The 16,067-nt window shown below is 39.3% G+C and overlaps 1 protein-coding gene across 3 annotated transcripts in view; it reads left to right on the forward strand.

Annotated features, from left to right (window-relative positions):
• Positions 1-16,067, forward strand: part of LOC109914047 (coiled-coil domain-containing protein 91) — a 155,417-nt gene that overhangs the window by 52,203 nt on the left and 87,147 nt on the right. For all 3 annotated transcript variants that reach the window (XM_048607656.1, XM_048607658.1, XM_048607657.1), the window contains exon 6: positions 4,829-4,906. In XM_048607656.1, coding sequence (XP_048463613.1) covers positions 4,829-4,906 — 78 coding nt within the window. The remainder of the gene's footprint in view (positions 1-4,828; positions 4,907-16,067) is intronic.

Below are 16,067 nucleotides of genomic sequence, written 5' to 3' on the forward strand. Positions count from 1 at the left end.
AGCTATTGGAGTAGAAGTAGGCCATTTACTGGTTCATTTACTCTTTCCTGCAATTCAATGAGATCATGGCTGATCTGATAATCCTCAATTCTACCTTCCTGCTTCCCCCCCCATATCCTTTCAATAAGTTTCAATAAAGTCACGTCTCATTCTGTTAAATTTCACTGAGTACAGGCCCAATGTGTTCAACATTTTCTCATAAGAAAATTCATCTATATCCAGGTTCGACCTCGTGAACTTTCTCTAGATTGCTGCCGTGCCAGTATATCTTTACTTAGACAATTCGACCAAAACTGTTCACAGCATTCTAGGAGTGATCTGACCAGTGCTTTGTATAGTTTAACAAGATTGCCTTATTTTTATACTCGGCATTTTTTTGAATTAAAGGTCAACATTCCATGCTAACCTTTTGTGATTCATGCACAAGTGTCACCAAATCTGACTGTGCAGCAGCTTTCTGTAGTTTTTCTCCATTTCAATAATATTCAGCTTTTCTTTCTTCCTGATTGAAGTGCATAAGCTCACATTTTTCCACCTGCTAAGTTAGTGTCCAATCAATTAACCTATCTATATACTTCTGTACACTCTATGTCATCCTCACTGCTTGCATTCCTACCTATTTTTGTCATCTAAAACTTGGCGATAAAACTAAAACTCCCCTCATCCAAGTCATTAATATATATTGTAAATAATTGTGGCCTAGTCTGTGGTACTCCAGGAATTATAGGTTGTCACCCTGAAAATGCCCCCTTTATCCCAACTCTCTGTCTTCTTTTAGTTAGCCAATCCTCTATCTGTGCTACTATAACACTGCAACACCAGGGACTCTTATATTGTGAAACCACCTTATGTGGAATACCTTATCAAATACCATTTTGAAATTCAAATGTTTTACATCTACTGATTCCCTTTTATCTTTCCTGCTTGTTACCTAATCAATTAATTCTAATAAATTCTTTGAGTCTTCTTGATTTTATTGTGTATTTCTACATGCTCCGCTATTAATTTCTTTAGACAATAGTATTTTTTCAAAGGCAGGTGTTAATCATAACAGATCTATAATTATCTGTTTTCTTTTTTCTCCCTTTTTGAATAGGGTGCTATATCAGCAGTTTTCAAATCCTGTGGGCCTTTTCCCAAATTTATGGATTCTTGGAACATTGCTACCAGAGCATCCACTAGCTCTCTAGCTATTTCCTTTACGATCCTTGAATGCAACTCATCAGGTCCAACTGACTTATTGGCCTTTAACCCCAATAGTTTTGCTAATACATTATTTCTTGTGATAGTTACCTTATTTATTTTCTTGCCACGGTAGAATTTTTGGAATGTTATTAATGACCTGTTTTATGAAGACTGGTGCAAGCTACTTAATTCTTCTGCCATTTCCTGGTTCCCCCATTATTACTTCCTCAGGCTCTGAGGACCCTATATTAACTTTGGTCTCTCTCTATCTTATGTACGTAAATAAGCTCTTACTGTTTGATTTTATGTCACTTCATGTTAACTCTCATAGTCCATTTTCTTCCTCTTTATTTTTGGTCATCTTTTGTTGTCTTTTAAAATTTTCCCAATCCTCTGGTTCCCACTAATCTTTGCCAAATTGTATGTTTTTTTTCTTTCAACTTTTTACTACCCTGAACTTATTTGATAAACAATGATTGGTTTATCCCCTTCCTACAATCCATCTTCCTTGTTAGAAGTCCTCTTTGTTGTGGGTCATGAAATATTTTCCTAAACAAATGCCATTGTTCCTCAACCATCATTTCTGCTGCTAATTACTATTTGAGTATTAACTGTATGTTTTTCCTTAACATTTAATTTCCAAAAGTGTAGGACCTCACACTGGATTAAACTCCATCTGCCATTTTTCCTCCCATATCTGCAACTGATCTGTAGCCCACTGTATCCTATGACAACCTTCTACACTATTCACAACTCCACTGATCTCTGTATTGTCTGCAAACTTACAGCAGAGGCCCCAGTATAGATCCCTGCGGAACACGCATGGATTTCCAACCTGAAAAACACCCTTCCACCAGATACTCTTTTGTGTATGGGCAAGCCAATTCTGAATCCATGTGGCCAAGTCACCATTGATCCCATGCATCTTAATCTTCTGGATAAGCCTATCAGAGGGGTCTTGTCAAAAGCCTTACTAAAATTCACGTAAACAACATTCGCTGCTCTACCCTCATCAGTCACCTTTGTGACCTCCTCGAAAAATTCAATCAAGTTAGTAAGACATGGCTTGTCCTGCGCAAAGCTATGCTGACTTTCCCTAATTAGGCCATGCTTTTCCAAATGTGTGTAAATCCTATCCCTAAGAATTCTCTCCGATAACTTCTCAACCACCAATTTGAGACTCACTTGTCTGTAGTTTCCTGGATTATCTCTATTTCCCTTCTTGAACAGAGGAATAACATTAGCCACTCGTCAATCCTCTGGGACCTCTCCAGTGACTAGCAAAGATACAAAGATCTTGGCCAAAGCCCCAGCAATCTCCTCTCTTACCTCTCTCAACAGCCTGGGGTAGACATCATTGGCCCCTGGGGATTTATCCACCTTCAGCCTCTTCAAGAGATCCAACAACACTTCTTTCTTGATCTCAAAATGCCCTGCACATTAGCATGCTCCACACAAATCTCACTATCCTCTATATCCTTTTCCTGGGTGAATACCGATGCAAAGTACTCATTTAGGATCTCACCCACATTCTCTGCCTCCAAGCACAAGTTCTCTCCTTTATCTTTGAGTGGTCCTGCCTTCTCCCTAGTTATCTTCTTGTTTTTAATGTATCTATATAATTCTCTTTAACCCAACTTGCCAAGATCATTTCATGGCCTCTTCTTGTTCTCCTAATTCCCTGTTTGAGTGCTTACCTGTTTTCTTTATATTCCTCATGGGCCCTGTCCGATTTTAGCTTCCTAAACCTTAAATATGCTTCTTTTCCCCTTTTGACTAAATCAGAACATTCCTAGTTATCCAAGGATCCCTTGCCTTGCTATCCTTGTCTTTCCTCCTTACTGGAACATGCTGGTCCTGAAGTCTCATCAGCAGGTCTTTAAACAATTCCTACATGTCAAATGTGAACTTGCCTGATAACAGGTCTTCCCAATTAACATTCCCTAGCTCCTACGTGGTATTGATGTAATTTGCCCTCCTCCAGTTTAGTACCTTTCCGCAAGGTCCTGACTTATCCTTGTTCATAGCTATCCAAAAACTTAAGGAGTTGTGATCACTGTTACCAAAATGCTCTCCCACTGAAAGGTCAGTAACGTGGCCAGACTCATATTAGCCAGTACAAGTTCCAGCATGGCCCTTCTTCTAATTGGACCATCTATGTACAGTTTCAAAAATCCCTTTTGGATGCAGTTAACAAATTCTGCTCTGTCCAAGTCTCTTGCTCTAAGGGAGTCCTACTCATTATTGGGGAAGCTCAAGTTACCCACTATGATAACTCTGTTTTTATTGCACGTTTCCATAATCTGCCTACATATTTGTTCCTCAGTCTCTTGGTGGCTGTTGGGAGGCCTATAGTGTAATCCAATTAGAGTGATTGCACCCATCTTATTTTTGAGCTTATGTTTTGAACTTCTTAGGTTTGTCGACTTTTTTTAAATGTTGAATGTATAATAAAGCCATTAGTTGGAAATCTATCCATTGTGCAAGTTTTCAGTTTAAAACACTTACAGATAAATACTACAACAACAACAACAAGAGTTTAAAACTACACAACAGATGTTTTTATTCTTTAATAGTAGGCAGACAATACTCTGAAGCCATTAAATTCTAACACAAAAAATTAAAACATTATAATTCTAGGATTTAGAAAATCTTTCAGCTATCTACACATTTCAATATGAAACAAGACATGACAACTGAACTTTGTTCACTTTTATAAGATGAAATAATCCAATAGCAATTAACAGCAGAAATGATGGTTGAGGATCAATGGCAATTGTTTATGAAAATATTTCATGATCAACAACAAAGAAGACTCCCAATGAGGAAGATGGATTGTAGGAAGTGTATAAACCGATCATTGTTTATCAAATCAGTTCAGGATAGTAAAAAGTTGAAAGAAAAAAAACATACAATTTTGCAAAGATTAGTGGGAAAACAGCGGATTGGGAAAATTTTAAAAGATGACGAAAAATAAAGAAGAAGAAAATAGACTATTAGAGTAAACATGAAGCAACATGAAATCAGACAACAAGAGCTTATTTACGTACAAAGGTAGAGAGAGACCAAAGTAAATATAGGGTGCAGAAAAGATTTACCAGGATGCTGCCTGGATTAGAGGGTATGAGCTATAAGGAGAGGCTAGAAAAACTTGGGTTGTTTTCTCTTAAGTGGCTCAGGCTGAGGGGAGACTTGATAGAAGTCTGTAAAATTATGAGATGCATAGTTAGGGTTAATGGTCAGAATCCTTTTCCCAGAGTTGAAATGTCTAATACCAGTGGGCATGCATTTAAGGTTAAAGGGGGAAAGTTCAAAGGAGATGTGAGGGGGAAGTTTTTTACACAGAGCATGGTAGGAGTCTGGTAGGGGTGGTGTTGGAGTCAGATACAATAGGGGCATTTAAGGGACTTTTTGATAAGCACATGAAAATGTGAGGAATGGAGGGATATGGACCAATGGCAGGCAGAAGGGATTGGTTTCATTTGGTGTCATGTTCGGCACAACATCGTGGGCCAAAGGGCCTGTTCCTGTGCTGTACAGTTCTATGTTCTATGGAACTATAATTTAATACTGAATTCTGTAGTGATACCTTTAAAAGTCTCCATTATTGATACTTCAACAATGTGTGATACTGTTTTTGCAGGATAAACACAAACAAGAGCTGGAAGACCTGAGGAAAGCTGGTCATGATGCCCTAAGCATTATCATTGAAGAATTTAAGGTTAGTGTCCTGAATAGTGAAACAGGCTCAAGGAGTTAAATGGCCTACACCTGTTCCAATGTCAGACCGCGTTTCAGTAACTCAGAAAAGATTGGTTCACAGAAGTTGAAAACAGAAGTGAATAATCTGTTGATTTATGCAGTATTTACAGTAAGCATAAAACTTAGCCAAATGTTAAGTGTACAATTCATTGGAAAGGTAATCGAAAAGAGTGAATTTTGCTTCATAAAACTTAAATCTAAAACAAAGAACAGTTTTTCAAGGACCGCAATTCCCCCCCCCGCCAGAGGTCGAAAACGCCCTCGACCACATCTCTTGCGTTTCCTGCACCTCAGCCCTCACACCCCATCCCTGCAATAAAAACAAAGACAGAATTCCCCTTGTCCTCACGTATCATCCCATTAACCTCCGGATTCAACGCATCATTCTCTGCCACTTCCGCCACCTGCAATCTGACCCCACTACCAAGGATATATTTCCCTCCCCACCCTTATCTGCCTTCTGGAGGGAGTGCTCTCTCCGCGACTCCCTCATCCGCTCCACACTCCCCACTAGCCCCACCACACTCAGCACCTTTCCCTGCAACCGCAGGAGGTGCTGCACCTGCCCCTACACCTCCCCCCTCACCTCTATCCCAGGCCACAAAAAAACCTTCCACATTAAACAGATGTTCACCTACACATCCACTAATGTGGTCTATTGTATCCACTGTTCCCGACCTGGTCTCCTCTACGTTGGGGAGACCAAGCAGAGGGTCAGAGTACGCTTTGTGGTGCACCCACGCTCGGTTCGCGACAAATGACAACACCTCCCAGTGGTGAACCACTTCAACTCCCCCTCTCACACCCTGGACTACATGTCCATCCGGGGCCTCCTCCAGTGTCATAACAATGCCACCCGGAAACTGGAGGAACAACATGTCATATTCTGCCTTGGAAGCCTACAACCCAATGGTCTCAATGTGGACTTTACTAGCTTCAAAATCTCCCCACCCCGACCTCAACCCAAGGCCAGCCCCCCCTCTTATCCCCGCCTCCTTGACCTGTCCGTCTTCTCTTCCACCAATCTGCTCCTCCCAGCTCACTGACCAATCCCTACCCCCACTTCCTACCTGCACTCATCTTTACTAGCTTCATCCCTGCCTCTTGACCTGTCTGTCTTCTCTCCCACCTATGCGCTCCACTATCTACCTGCCATCACCGCTCCCCCCTCTCTATTTATTTCAGAGCCCCCTTCCCCTCCCCCATTTCTGAAGAAGGGTCCCGACCCAAGACGTCAGCTTTTCTGCTCCTCTGATGCTGCCTAGCCTGCTGTGTTCCTCCAGCTCCACACCTTGTTATCTTATAACAGTTTTTATTCGCTCTTCAAATAATCTCATTTTGGATGTTGGCGTAGAATGATTGACTATTTTTGTCCGATCATGTCATTAACTTGTAAAAACCTTCTCAGCTAAAGCAGGGGCAGCAAACTTTTAATCTTTCTGCAAACAAGTTTCTTGAATAAAAGAGCATTGTTAAAAATCCCTATGCAGTTATGGCACTGGTCTGAATTCACACACTGTATGGAAGGAAAATGTATTTGAAGATAAGAACATAAACATAATCAATTAATTTTTTGATCTTTGAAACAAAAAATACCATTGACTGTTTCAATTACAAATGCAAAACTTTGTGAGTCTTTTTTTGCTTCAGCCCTTTAGCCAAACCAGATGTTTTTACTTTCAGAGGTGCTCCATCTAGTGGTTTGTCTAAAAAATTTCTTAATTGCCCATTTTAAGATGAGGGCCACTGGTCAGTTGTTGACTGTGAACGTTGCCTCCACATAATTTTTACTGTTCTAACTAAGCATTTTTGGCAAACTGATTCACATCCATGAAAGATTACTTTGTCTCTGTTAGCATATGTGTAATGGTACCCATGTTATCAACAATTTTTTATCTGCTCATGTGTAAATCTTAAAGTGAAGGATAGAAAATGTTCATTTAAGGGAGACAGCATTGTATTGTGTTTGAAAAAGAGGATCACTTTTTAAGCTTCCCAACACATTGATATCAAACTGCACCTTCCGTTTGTCTCCAGCTTTACCTTGCTTGGCGTGAAGCTGCTTGAAATTAAATTTTAAACTGGTGGTGACTTAGTTCACAACATAGGATAAGAATTATTGTTGCATAGTGGATCTATAAAATATTTGGAACCTGATTATCCAGCAAATATAGTTAATTAATAGTTTGTTTATTTTTATATTGTTGTACAGGAAAACTACCTGGCGTAATCTGATAAGTCAAAATCAACAAATCGTCTTTTGGCCATGTTGAGTAAAAGTCTGGCATGTGATGAAAAAATAGTTCATTAATTAAGGAATTAAAATTCTATTTAGATGCTCTGTGATTTAAAACAAACGTTCTGTGTGATGTAGGCAAATAACCTAGTTAATTGTATGCTGTTGTAAGTCATGCATATTTCAATACTTCCATTCTGGGTAGAACATTCTTAAAGACACTCTGTTATACATTCAGAAAGATTAAGCTCAGTTCAGTTCCGGGAGCAGGTTATTTTAAAAACTCTGTGTTAATCCATCTGAATAAAGTCTCCTTCTCTTGGATGTAAAATATGATCTATTACAGTCTAACACCACAACTGATAGCATTGCATAACTACTTTGCCATTTTGTATTCCTTGTTTAGAATCTTTCATATCTCCATTTTACAAAGATAACGAGAGCCAAATGTTACTGAGTCACTTGGCAATGTTCCTGTGATAGGGCTGCTCTGTCATTATATAGAGATGAAAGATGGTAAGTTTGACCTAAGGGTCACCACGCCTCAAGCAAAGGAAAAGGTTGAGAAGTTGGGACCTTCATGGTAACTTCAGCCAGTGTAGGAAATGAACTGATAATTCACCCCTGATAGGTGGTCGGTTGCTGCTATTTTCATGGAGTTATGAACTATTGCAAATACAAACCAGGTTGAATGAAGTTTTTTTAGTCATTCTTGCAAGTGAGGAAGTTATACATTAGTTGCAAAGACAATGATCTGGAATGCTGCACTCATTTTTAAGGATCGCACCTCATTACGGATAGGTGTACTGAAAATTCAACATCAGATGGGAGTTTGGAGGGTTAAATTGAGGACAGGTGGCATAAACTTGAGTGTATTCCATATGTCTAAAAGAACTTTGGGTGACCTGATCAAGGTATTTGGAAAGTTTAAAAGATACAGAAAAGAAACAGTGAAACAATTTTTTTCTGGTGGAGGAAAGCAAGATTGAGGGGTCATGATCTAGGCCTTTTTAAGAGAGAAATCAGGAAACACTTCTTCATAGAAAGTGTAGTAGAAAGCCCGAAATCTCTTCTCAAAAGGCAGTGGATTATCAAACAAAATATGACACCAAACCACCTAAATGAACAGATGATTAAAAGCTTGGACAAATGCAAGTTTTAATGGATGTCTTCAAGGAGGAGAGTCGGGTGGAAAGTTTTAGGGAGGAAATTCCAGAAATTAAAGTATGGACAGCTGAAGACACAACTGTAAATGATGGTCGATTAAAGTTGTACGTAAGAAATGCACAAAAGACCCAATTTTGAAGAAAATGGAGGTCTTGAAGACATGTAGAACTGCAGAGAGCTGCAAATATAGTAAAGGATGAGGCAATGGAGTGATTTGAAAATGGATGAGAGCTTTAATGTTGATGCGCTGATGGAACAGGAGTCGGTGAACACATGGTTAATGGGTAAAGGGGATTCCATCCAATATAATCATGACTGAGCTGTTTGCATTTCAAATTTCACACTCCCATCTACCTGTTTACTGCAGAATCTACCTCCCCCTTAAACATTTTAAATGACCTGGCTATTTTAAAATTCATTCATGGATTATGAGCATTGCTATCTGGGCTAGCATTTGTTACCCATCCCTAGTTGTCCTTGAGAAGGTGGCCCTGAGCTGCCTTGCTCAACTGCTGCAGTTCATTTGGTGTAGGTACATCCAAAATGCCACGAGGGAGGGAGTTCCAGGATTTTGAGCCAGCAACACTGAAGGAACAGTGATATATTTACAAGTCATGATGATGACTGGCTTAGATGGAAACTTGCACATGTTGGTGTTGTCATGTATCATCTTCCCTTGTCCTTCTAGATGATAATGGTTGTGAGTTTGAAAAGTGTTGTCTAAGGATCTTTGGTGAATTTCTTCAGTGCATCATGTAGATGGTACATACTGCTGCTATGGAGCTTCAGTGGTGAAGAGAGTGAATGTTTGTGTATGTGGTGCCTTTCAAATAGGCTGCTTTGATATGTATGGATAGGGACAGCGTTCCAAAGTTGCACAAACAGCAAACAAAAAAAAAAACTTCCATTCTCTGCCTTAAAAGGGTGAGTCCTAATTTTTAAATTGTGCCCCCTAATTCTGGACTTATGTACAGAAAAACATCTTTTCTACATCTACCTAGTCAAGACTATTCAGGATCTTATGCACTTCAATCAGGTCACTCCTCAGCTTCTAAACATGAGTGGAAACAAGCCCAGCGTATCCAACCTATCCTTGTAAAACAATGCGTTCATTCCAAATTTTAATCTCGTAAATCTCCCCTGAACCACTTACAATACATTTACATCTCCCATAAATAAAGAAACCAAAATTACCCATAGTAATTGCGATACTGACTTTTATGTTAAACTTCTTTCATAATAAAGGTGGCATCCTATTAAGCTTCTTGATTAACTGCTGTACCAATGTACTAACTTTTTGTGACCTTTGCACCAGAAAAGCTAAATCCCTCTGAACCTAGAATTTCAGTAGTTGGTCTCCATTTAAATAATACTGTGCTCTTTCATTTTTCCTGCCAAATAAACAACTTGTATTTTCCCACATTATACTCAAAATGCCAATTTTTTGTCCACTCAGTCAATCTATTTATTTCTTTCTGCAAACTCCTTCTGTTGTCTTCACAACATAGAGTCATAGAGTCATACAGAACGGAAACAGACCCTTCAGTCCAACCAGTCCACGCCAACCATGTTGCCAAACTAAACTAGTCCCACCTGCCTGCATTTGGCCCATATCACCTCTAAAACCATTCCTATTCATATACTTATCCAAATGTCTTGTAAACATTGTAACTGGATCCACATCCACCATTTCCTCTGGCAGTTCATTCCACACACTAACCACTCTCTGTGTAAAAAGTTGCCCCTCATCCTTTTTAAATCTTTCTCCTCTCACCTTAAAAATATGCCCCCTAGTTTTGAATGCCCCCACCTTAGGGAAAAGACCATTGCTATTTACCTTATCTATGCCCCTCATGATTTTATAAACCTCTCAGGTCACTCCTCAACCTCCTACACTTCAATGAAAAAAGTCCCAGCCTATCTTTATAACTTAAACCCTCTATTCCCAGCAACATCCTGGTAAATCTTTGCTGAACCCTCTCCAGTTTAATAATATCCTCCCTATAACTGGGGGACCAGAACTGGACACTACTCCAGAAGAGGCCTCACCAAATCCTGTACAACCTCAACATGATGTCCCAACTCCTATACTTGAAGGCCTGAGTAATGAAAGCAAGTGTTCTAAGTGCTGCCTTAACCATCCTATCTATCTGTGACACGAATTTCAAAGAATTATGTACCTGAACCCCTAGGTCTGTCTGTTCTACAACACTACCCAGGGTCCTACCATTAATTGAATAAGTCACGTCCTTGTTTGTATTATCAAAATGCAATACCTCACGTTTATCCAAATGAAACTCCATCTTCCACTCCTCAGCCCATTAACCCATTGATCAAGAATTCTTTGCAATCTTAGATAACCTTCTTCATTTTTCACTTAGGCACGATACAGCCTTGGGGTCTTGACATTAAATTCCATATCTTCAGAAACCTACCTTATTATGTCAGTTCTCCACTCTCCTTACATTCTTGCTCCCTTCCCCCACAGTTGTTTCCTGTTTTCCTTGCTCTTAACAAAGAGGATCCTTTCACATCATAATTTACACCCTTTTTACAGCCTTCTCTCTTTCACCATTCAGAGCCTGTTTTTTTTTGCACTGTACACCATCAGCCTACTTGCTCCTCCTCTGCCTCTGTCAAAATTATATGAAAAAAATTTCCAACACCTTTCAGTTCTGAAGAAGTCATAATAAACTCAAAGTATTTTCCTTCCATTTCTTGATACCTGTGAATTTAGCTAACCTGCCTTCATTTTCATCCTCTAAGTCACTGACACAAACTTCATAAAGTTGAGGCCCTAGCACAGGCCTCTAGAGGTCTCCATGTGTCACATCCTGCAATTAGACAAAGACCTATTTATCCATACTCTAGTCAGCTGATCTTCTATCCATGTTAATGTATTACCCCTTACATCATGAGCTTTTGTTATCCACAATAACTTTTGACTGGCTCCTTATCAACGCTTTTTGGAAATTAAAGCACAGTACATCTATTGACTCCCACTTATCCACAGCTCATATAATTCCTTCAAAGACATCTAATAAATAGGTTAGACGTAATTTCCCAAAATGAAACCATGCCATGTCTTTCTTGTTAGCTTGAGTTTTTCTAAATGTGCAACTATAACCTCTTAAATGATTGATTCTAAGGACAGCCCCAGGACAGACATCAAGCTAACTGACCTGTGGTTTTCCTATTTTTTTGCCTTCTTCCCTTTTTTAGTAGCAGGATTATATTTGCCACTTACCAGTCTGATGGAACCTTTCCTGAATCCAGGGAATTTTGGAAAGTTAACACCAATGCATCTACTAACTTATTAGCTGCCTTCTTTAAGATCTTAGGATGAAGTCCGTTAAGACTTGGAGACTTGTTAACCTGCAGCTCTATTGGTTTGCTTGGTACCACATTCCTCGTGATTGTAACTTCACCACATTCCTCTCCTTTCCAGTTGCTGATTTACAAGTATAATTGGAATGATTTTTGTTTCCTCTATAGTGAAGACAGAAGCAAAATATTTTTGTTTCATTCATCATTTCCTTATCATAGAAACATAGAAACTTAGAACATATCTGCTATTAATTCCCCATTCTCGCTTTCTGGAGGACTAATGCTCATTCAACTTACCCTTTTCCTTTTCTAATTACCAGTAGAAATTCTTGCTATCCACTTTTACATTTGCAACTAGCTTCCTCCCATTTCTAATTTCTTCCTCCTAATTAACCTCTTTGTCATTCCTGGCCATTATTTATATTTTGACCAATCCATCTGCCACCTACCTTTACTTTTTCCATAAGTTTTATGCTTTCCCTAACTCTTTAGCTAACAGGGAATTGATGGCTATGGGGATAAGGCAGGAAAGTTGAGCTGAAGATTATCAGATTAGCCATAACTTTATAGAATAACAGAACAGAATGGATGGGCCAAATGGCCTCCTTCTACTCCAACATGTTATGAACGTATGAGCTTATGTTGTGGCCTCCCTTATAGTGCCTTTTATTGATCTATGCCAATTTACGTCAGCTAACTCAGCTTTCATGCCAACAGAGTTGCTCTTATTTAAGTTTAAAATAGTAATTTTAGACCCAATCTGCTCCCTCATTATGGTCACTGCTACCTATGGATGCCATTGCTCTGAGGTTGCTAATTAACCTTTACGCAATATTAATTCCAATATAACCTCGTTGGTCAATTCCAGAATGTATGACTCTAAGAAATTACCTTAAAAGCATTCTATGAACTTCTAACCAGACTACTACTGCCAATCTAATTTTTCCAGTTTATACATAAATTAAAGTCACCTGTGATTTTCTCTCTCCTGATATCATAAGCGTCCAGTATTTTTTCTTGTACACTTTGCTGTACATTGTGGTGACTACTGGGGGCCTATACACTACTCCCTGTAGTGACTTCCTTCCCTTACTAAACCCCATATCCATTCAAAAGGATTCTGTATCCTGATTTCCTGAACCAAGGTCGTCTCTAACTGTTGTACAGATGCCATCTTTGATTGGCAGTACTGTACCTCCACTTGTACCAAGTTGCTTATTCTTGATGAATGTTAGATGCCCCTCAATATTCAAGACCCAATACTTCTCATCCTGGTCTCCCTAATGGCTAACAAATCATATTTTTTACTTTAAAGTGAGCTATCAATTAATTTACTTTTGTTATGAATGCTACACTCATTCAAAAACAAAGCTTTTAGTTTCGTCTTTTTGTTACCTTTCTAACAGAGTCTTGGTTGTTAGTGCATTCCTTTTTTCCTCTATCTGTTCCTCATTTCCAATCTATTTTCCTTTCTTACCTGGTCTATACTCTTCAGTATCCTACTTGTTTCCATATTTGATCCCTTGCTAATACATGTATAATGCTTAGTTTAAACCCTCTGTACTTCCCTAGTAATGCACTTCATAATAACATTGGTCCCAGTGTGGTTCAGATATAGACAGTACTGTACAGCCATCCTTTTCCCACTAATGTGCCAGTGCCCTGTGATGTGAAACCCACTTCTCTCACACCATTGTTTGAACCACATGTTCACCTCTGTAGGTACCTTTGGCCAATCTGTACATGACATAAGTAATAATCCAGAGATTATAATCTTTGAGGTCCTGCTTTATTGTTTAGTGCCTAGCTCTTCATACTTTCTATGCAGAACCTCTTTCCCATTTCCACATATGTTATTGGCACCTAATATGGATAACTGAATCCTCCTCTTCCTGCTATACATTCCAATCCAACCCTGAGTAGATGTCTTGAACCCTGGCACTGTGCAGATCTCACAGCTATCTCAACTTTTCCCTTCCTTCACGCAGCAAATTGTTTGTAGCTCAGCCTCCAGCTCATGAACTCTGAGCTGTAGTTTCTCGAACTTCGGGCATTTACTATAGATATGTTTGCCTGGGGTCACATTGGTATCCAGGAATTCCCAAGTGCTGAGGCCTTGCCACATATCCTTTCCTGCGATTCTAAAGAGCTTTAAATAATTAAGTGATTTGATTATCAATGCTGTGTTTACATACAGTTTTTCAACATTATACCATTTTTTATAGTAAAACTTTAGAAAATACCTTAACCACTCACTAGGTACTCAACAAAAAGCTAGCTGCTTACTGTAGCAGAGCATCAACCTATTCTAATGGGCAAGCGGGTAGGAAGGCAAAAGGAAACAAACACCACCTTCCTTCACAAAACTCCCTACTTGCCAAACTCTAGATTTCCACTCCATTTCCTTCACTGTACTTTTTTTTGGGAAATGGGCAACAGAGTTTTGAATGAGCTTGAGTGTATGTGGAGTGAAAGAGGAAGGCCAACCAAGAAAACAATGGTATAGTCAAATCTAGGATGGTTGGTGTCATTTTCAATATCATGTTTGCAACCAGGTGCTTTCTGACAGTTCCCCTGGAGTTGATGGTCCATTTGCAGAGGGGATTAAAGGCAATAGCTGGAGAAAATTTCTGCTCATCTTGTACTCGATATTGGACAAACAATTTAAAGACTGTAAGATTGAGAGAAGTAGTGTTTAGGTAGAACTGGGTGCCTTCAGCATACAGATGATGTCTCAATAGACTCTAAATCGATGAAATGTCAGAGAGAGGGGGGCAAGAATAGATCCTTGAAGCACTCCAGCGGTAATGGTACAAGAGCAAGAAGAGAAGTCATTGCAAGTTAATTGCTGGCTGAAGATGGAAAGATAAGAATGGATCCGTTTATGGTAGTTGAATATCTAACAAAAGTTGTTGGCGGACTTGGCCATGTCAAAGGCTGTAGACAGATGGAGAAGCATGAGGAAGGCTGGTTTACTATGGTCACAGAACTATAGGATTTAATGTGTCATTTTAAAAATGACCATTTCAGTTTTTTGGTGGGCTGGAAACCTGTTTGGAGGCATTTAAATCTGGAATTCACGGAAAGGAACACCTTGACAAGGCTTTTTAGACAGCAAACCCATGACCTCTACCACCTAGAAAGATAAGGGTAGCAGATACATAGGAAAGGGACGACCTGCAAATACCCTCCAAGCTACACACCGTCCTGTCTTGGAACAATATCACTATTCCTTCACTGTTGCTGGTTTAAAATCCTGGAACTCCTTCCAGAAATGGTAGATGTGGTTTTGGGAGGCAGCATCTTCATGAGCTTTGGAGAGGAAAGGGAAGTTGGAGGTGAAGTTGCAAGGACAGAAGGTTAAGTAATGGATTTTTGTGGGGAGTGGTAAAATTAGCATAATTGAAGGCAGAGAAAGGTCAGAGTATGTGATGGGGAAAAATATTATTTGGAATATTAGCTAACATGTTGGCCATAAAGAGCCCATGGGTAGGCCAGTTTAGTGGGAATAAGTTCAAGAGGGCAGGATTGGGTTGTATTGATAAGATAAACTCGGAGGAGAATTGAGCAAAGGTAAAAGAGAAACCTGAGAAAAATGCGAATTCTAGGCTAGGGCAGGAGTTAATCTTACAGTTACTTTGACGAAGTGGGCTTGAGGATTCGAGTGAAATGACAGAGATGGCTAATTGGATAGGGACAACCTTTTGTGACAACCAAGCCAATCCTCACACTTGTTGGAGGTGAGGGTGGAAATGATGAGGAGACGGGTTTAAGGTGGCAGTTTGTAGTTAAGAAGAGAAATTGGGGGTAATCATTTCATTTCATGACAATCTTAGTATGTTTGGCAGAGATATGCAAGACCCGATAATTCTTTAGATGGTTTTACCCAGATCAGGTGTTTGAATTTCTAAATCAGTTCTCCCATGTTTTTCTAATTTCTAATTTTCTAATTTCTCAACATTTCTTTGATCCAATGTGAATGACCTTGTAGTTGATACTAAGTCCCAGCTACTATTACTTTTCCCACTCACTTAATTTGTTGATAGCCTCTTGGAGATTTCTGCTCCCACCTGCACTACCTTTCTAATCAAAAATCTTCAAACTTCGATATAAATTTCCTATTCCTTCATTGGACCCATTAATAAACGTAAAGCACTGGAGGCCCCAGAACCATTCCTGTGGAGCACCATGTATCACATCATGCCAGTCTAAGTTCATGCCATATATACCAACTTTCTGCTGCTTCTCCCCATACAATTTGGCTATTGAATAATGAACCTGAAGTAGAGTCCAATGTTTTAGAATTCCTCATGCCTGTTTTAAAAAGAGATCCCTTAGGACAAGTAGATGTTGATTATTAAATCAATCTGAAAATCCAAACCAACTGAAA

The sequence above is a fragment of the Rhincodon typus genome, chromosome 18 (genome assembly GCF_021869965.1).
Source record: "Rhincodon typus isolate 14 chromosome 18, sRhiTyp1.1, whole genome shotgun sequence".
NCBI classification, from domain to species: Eukaryota; Metazoa; Chordata; class Chondrichthyes; order Orectolobiformes; family Rhincodontidae; genus Rhincodon; species Rhincodon typus.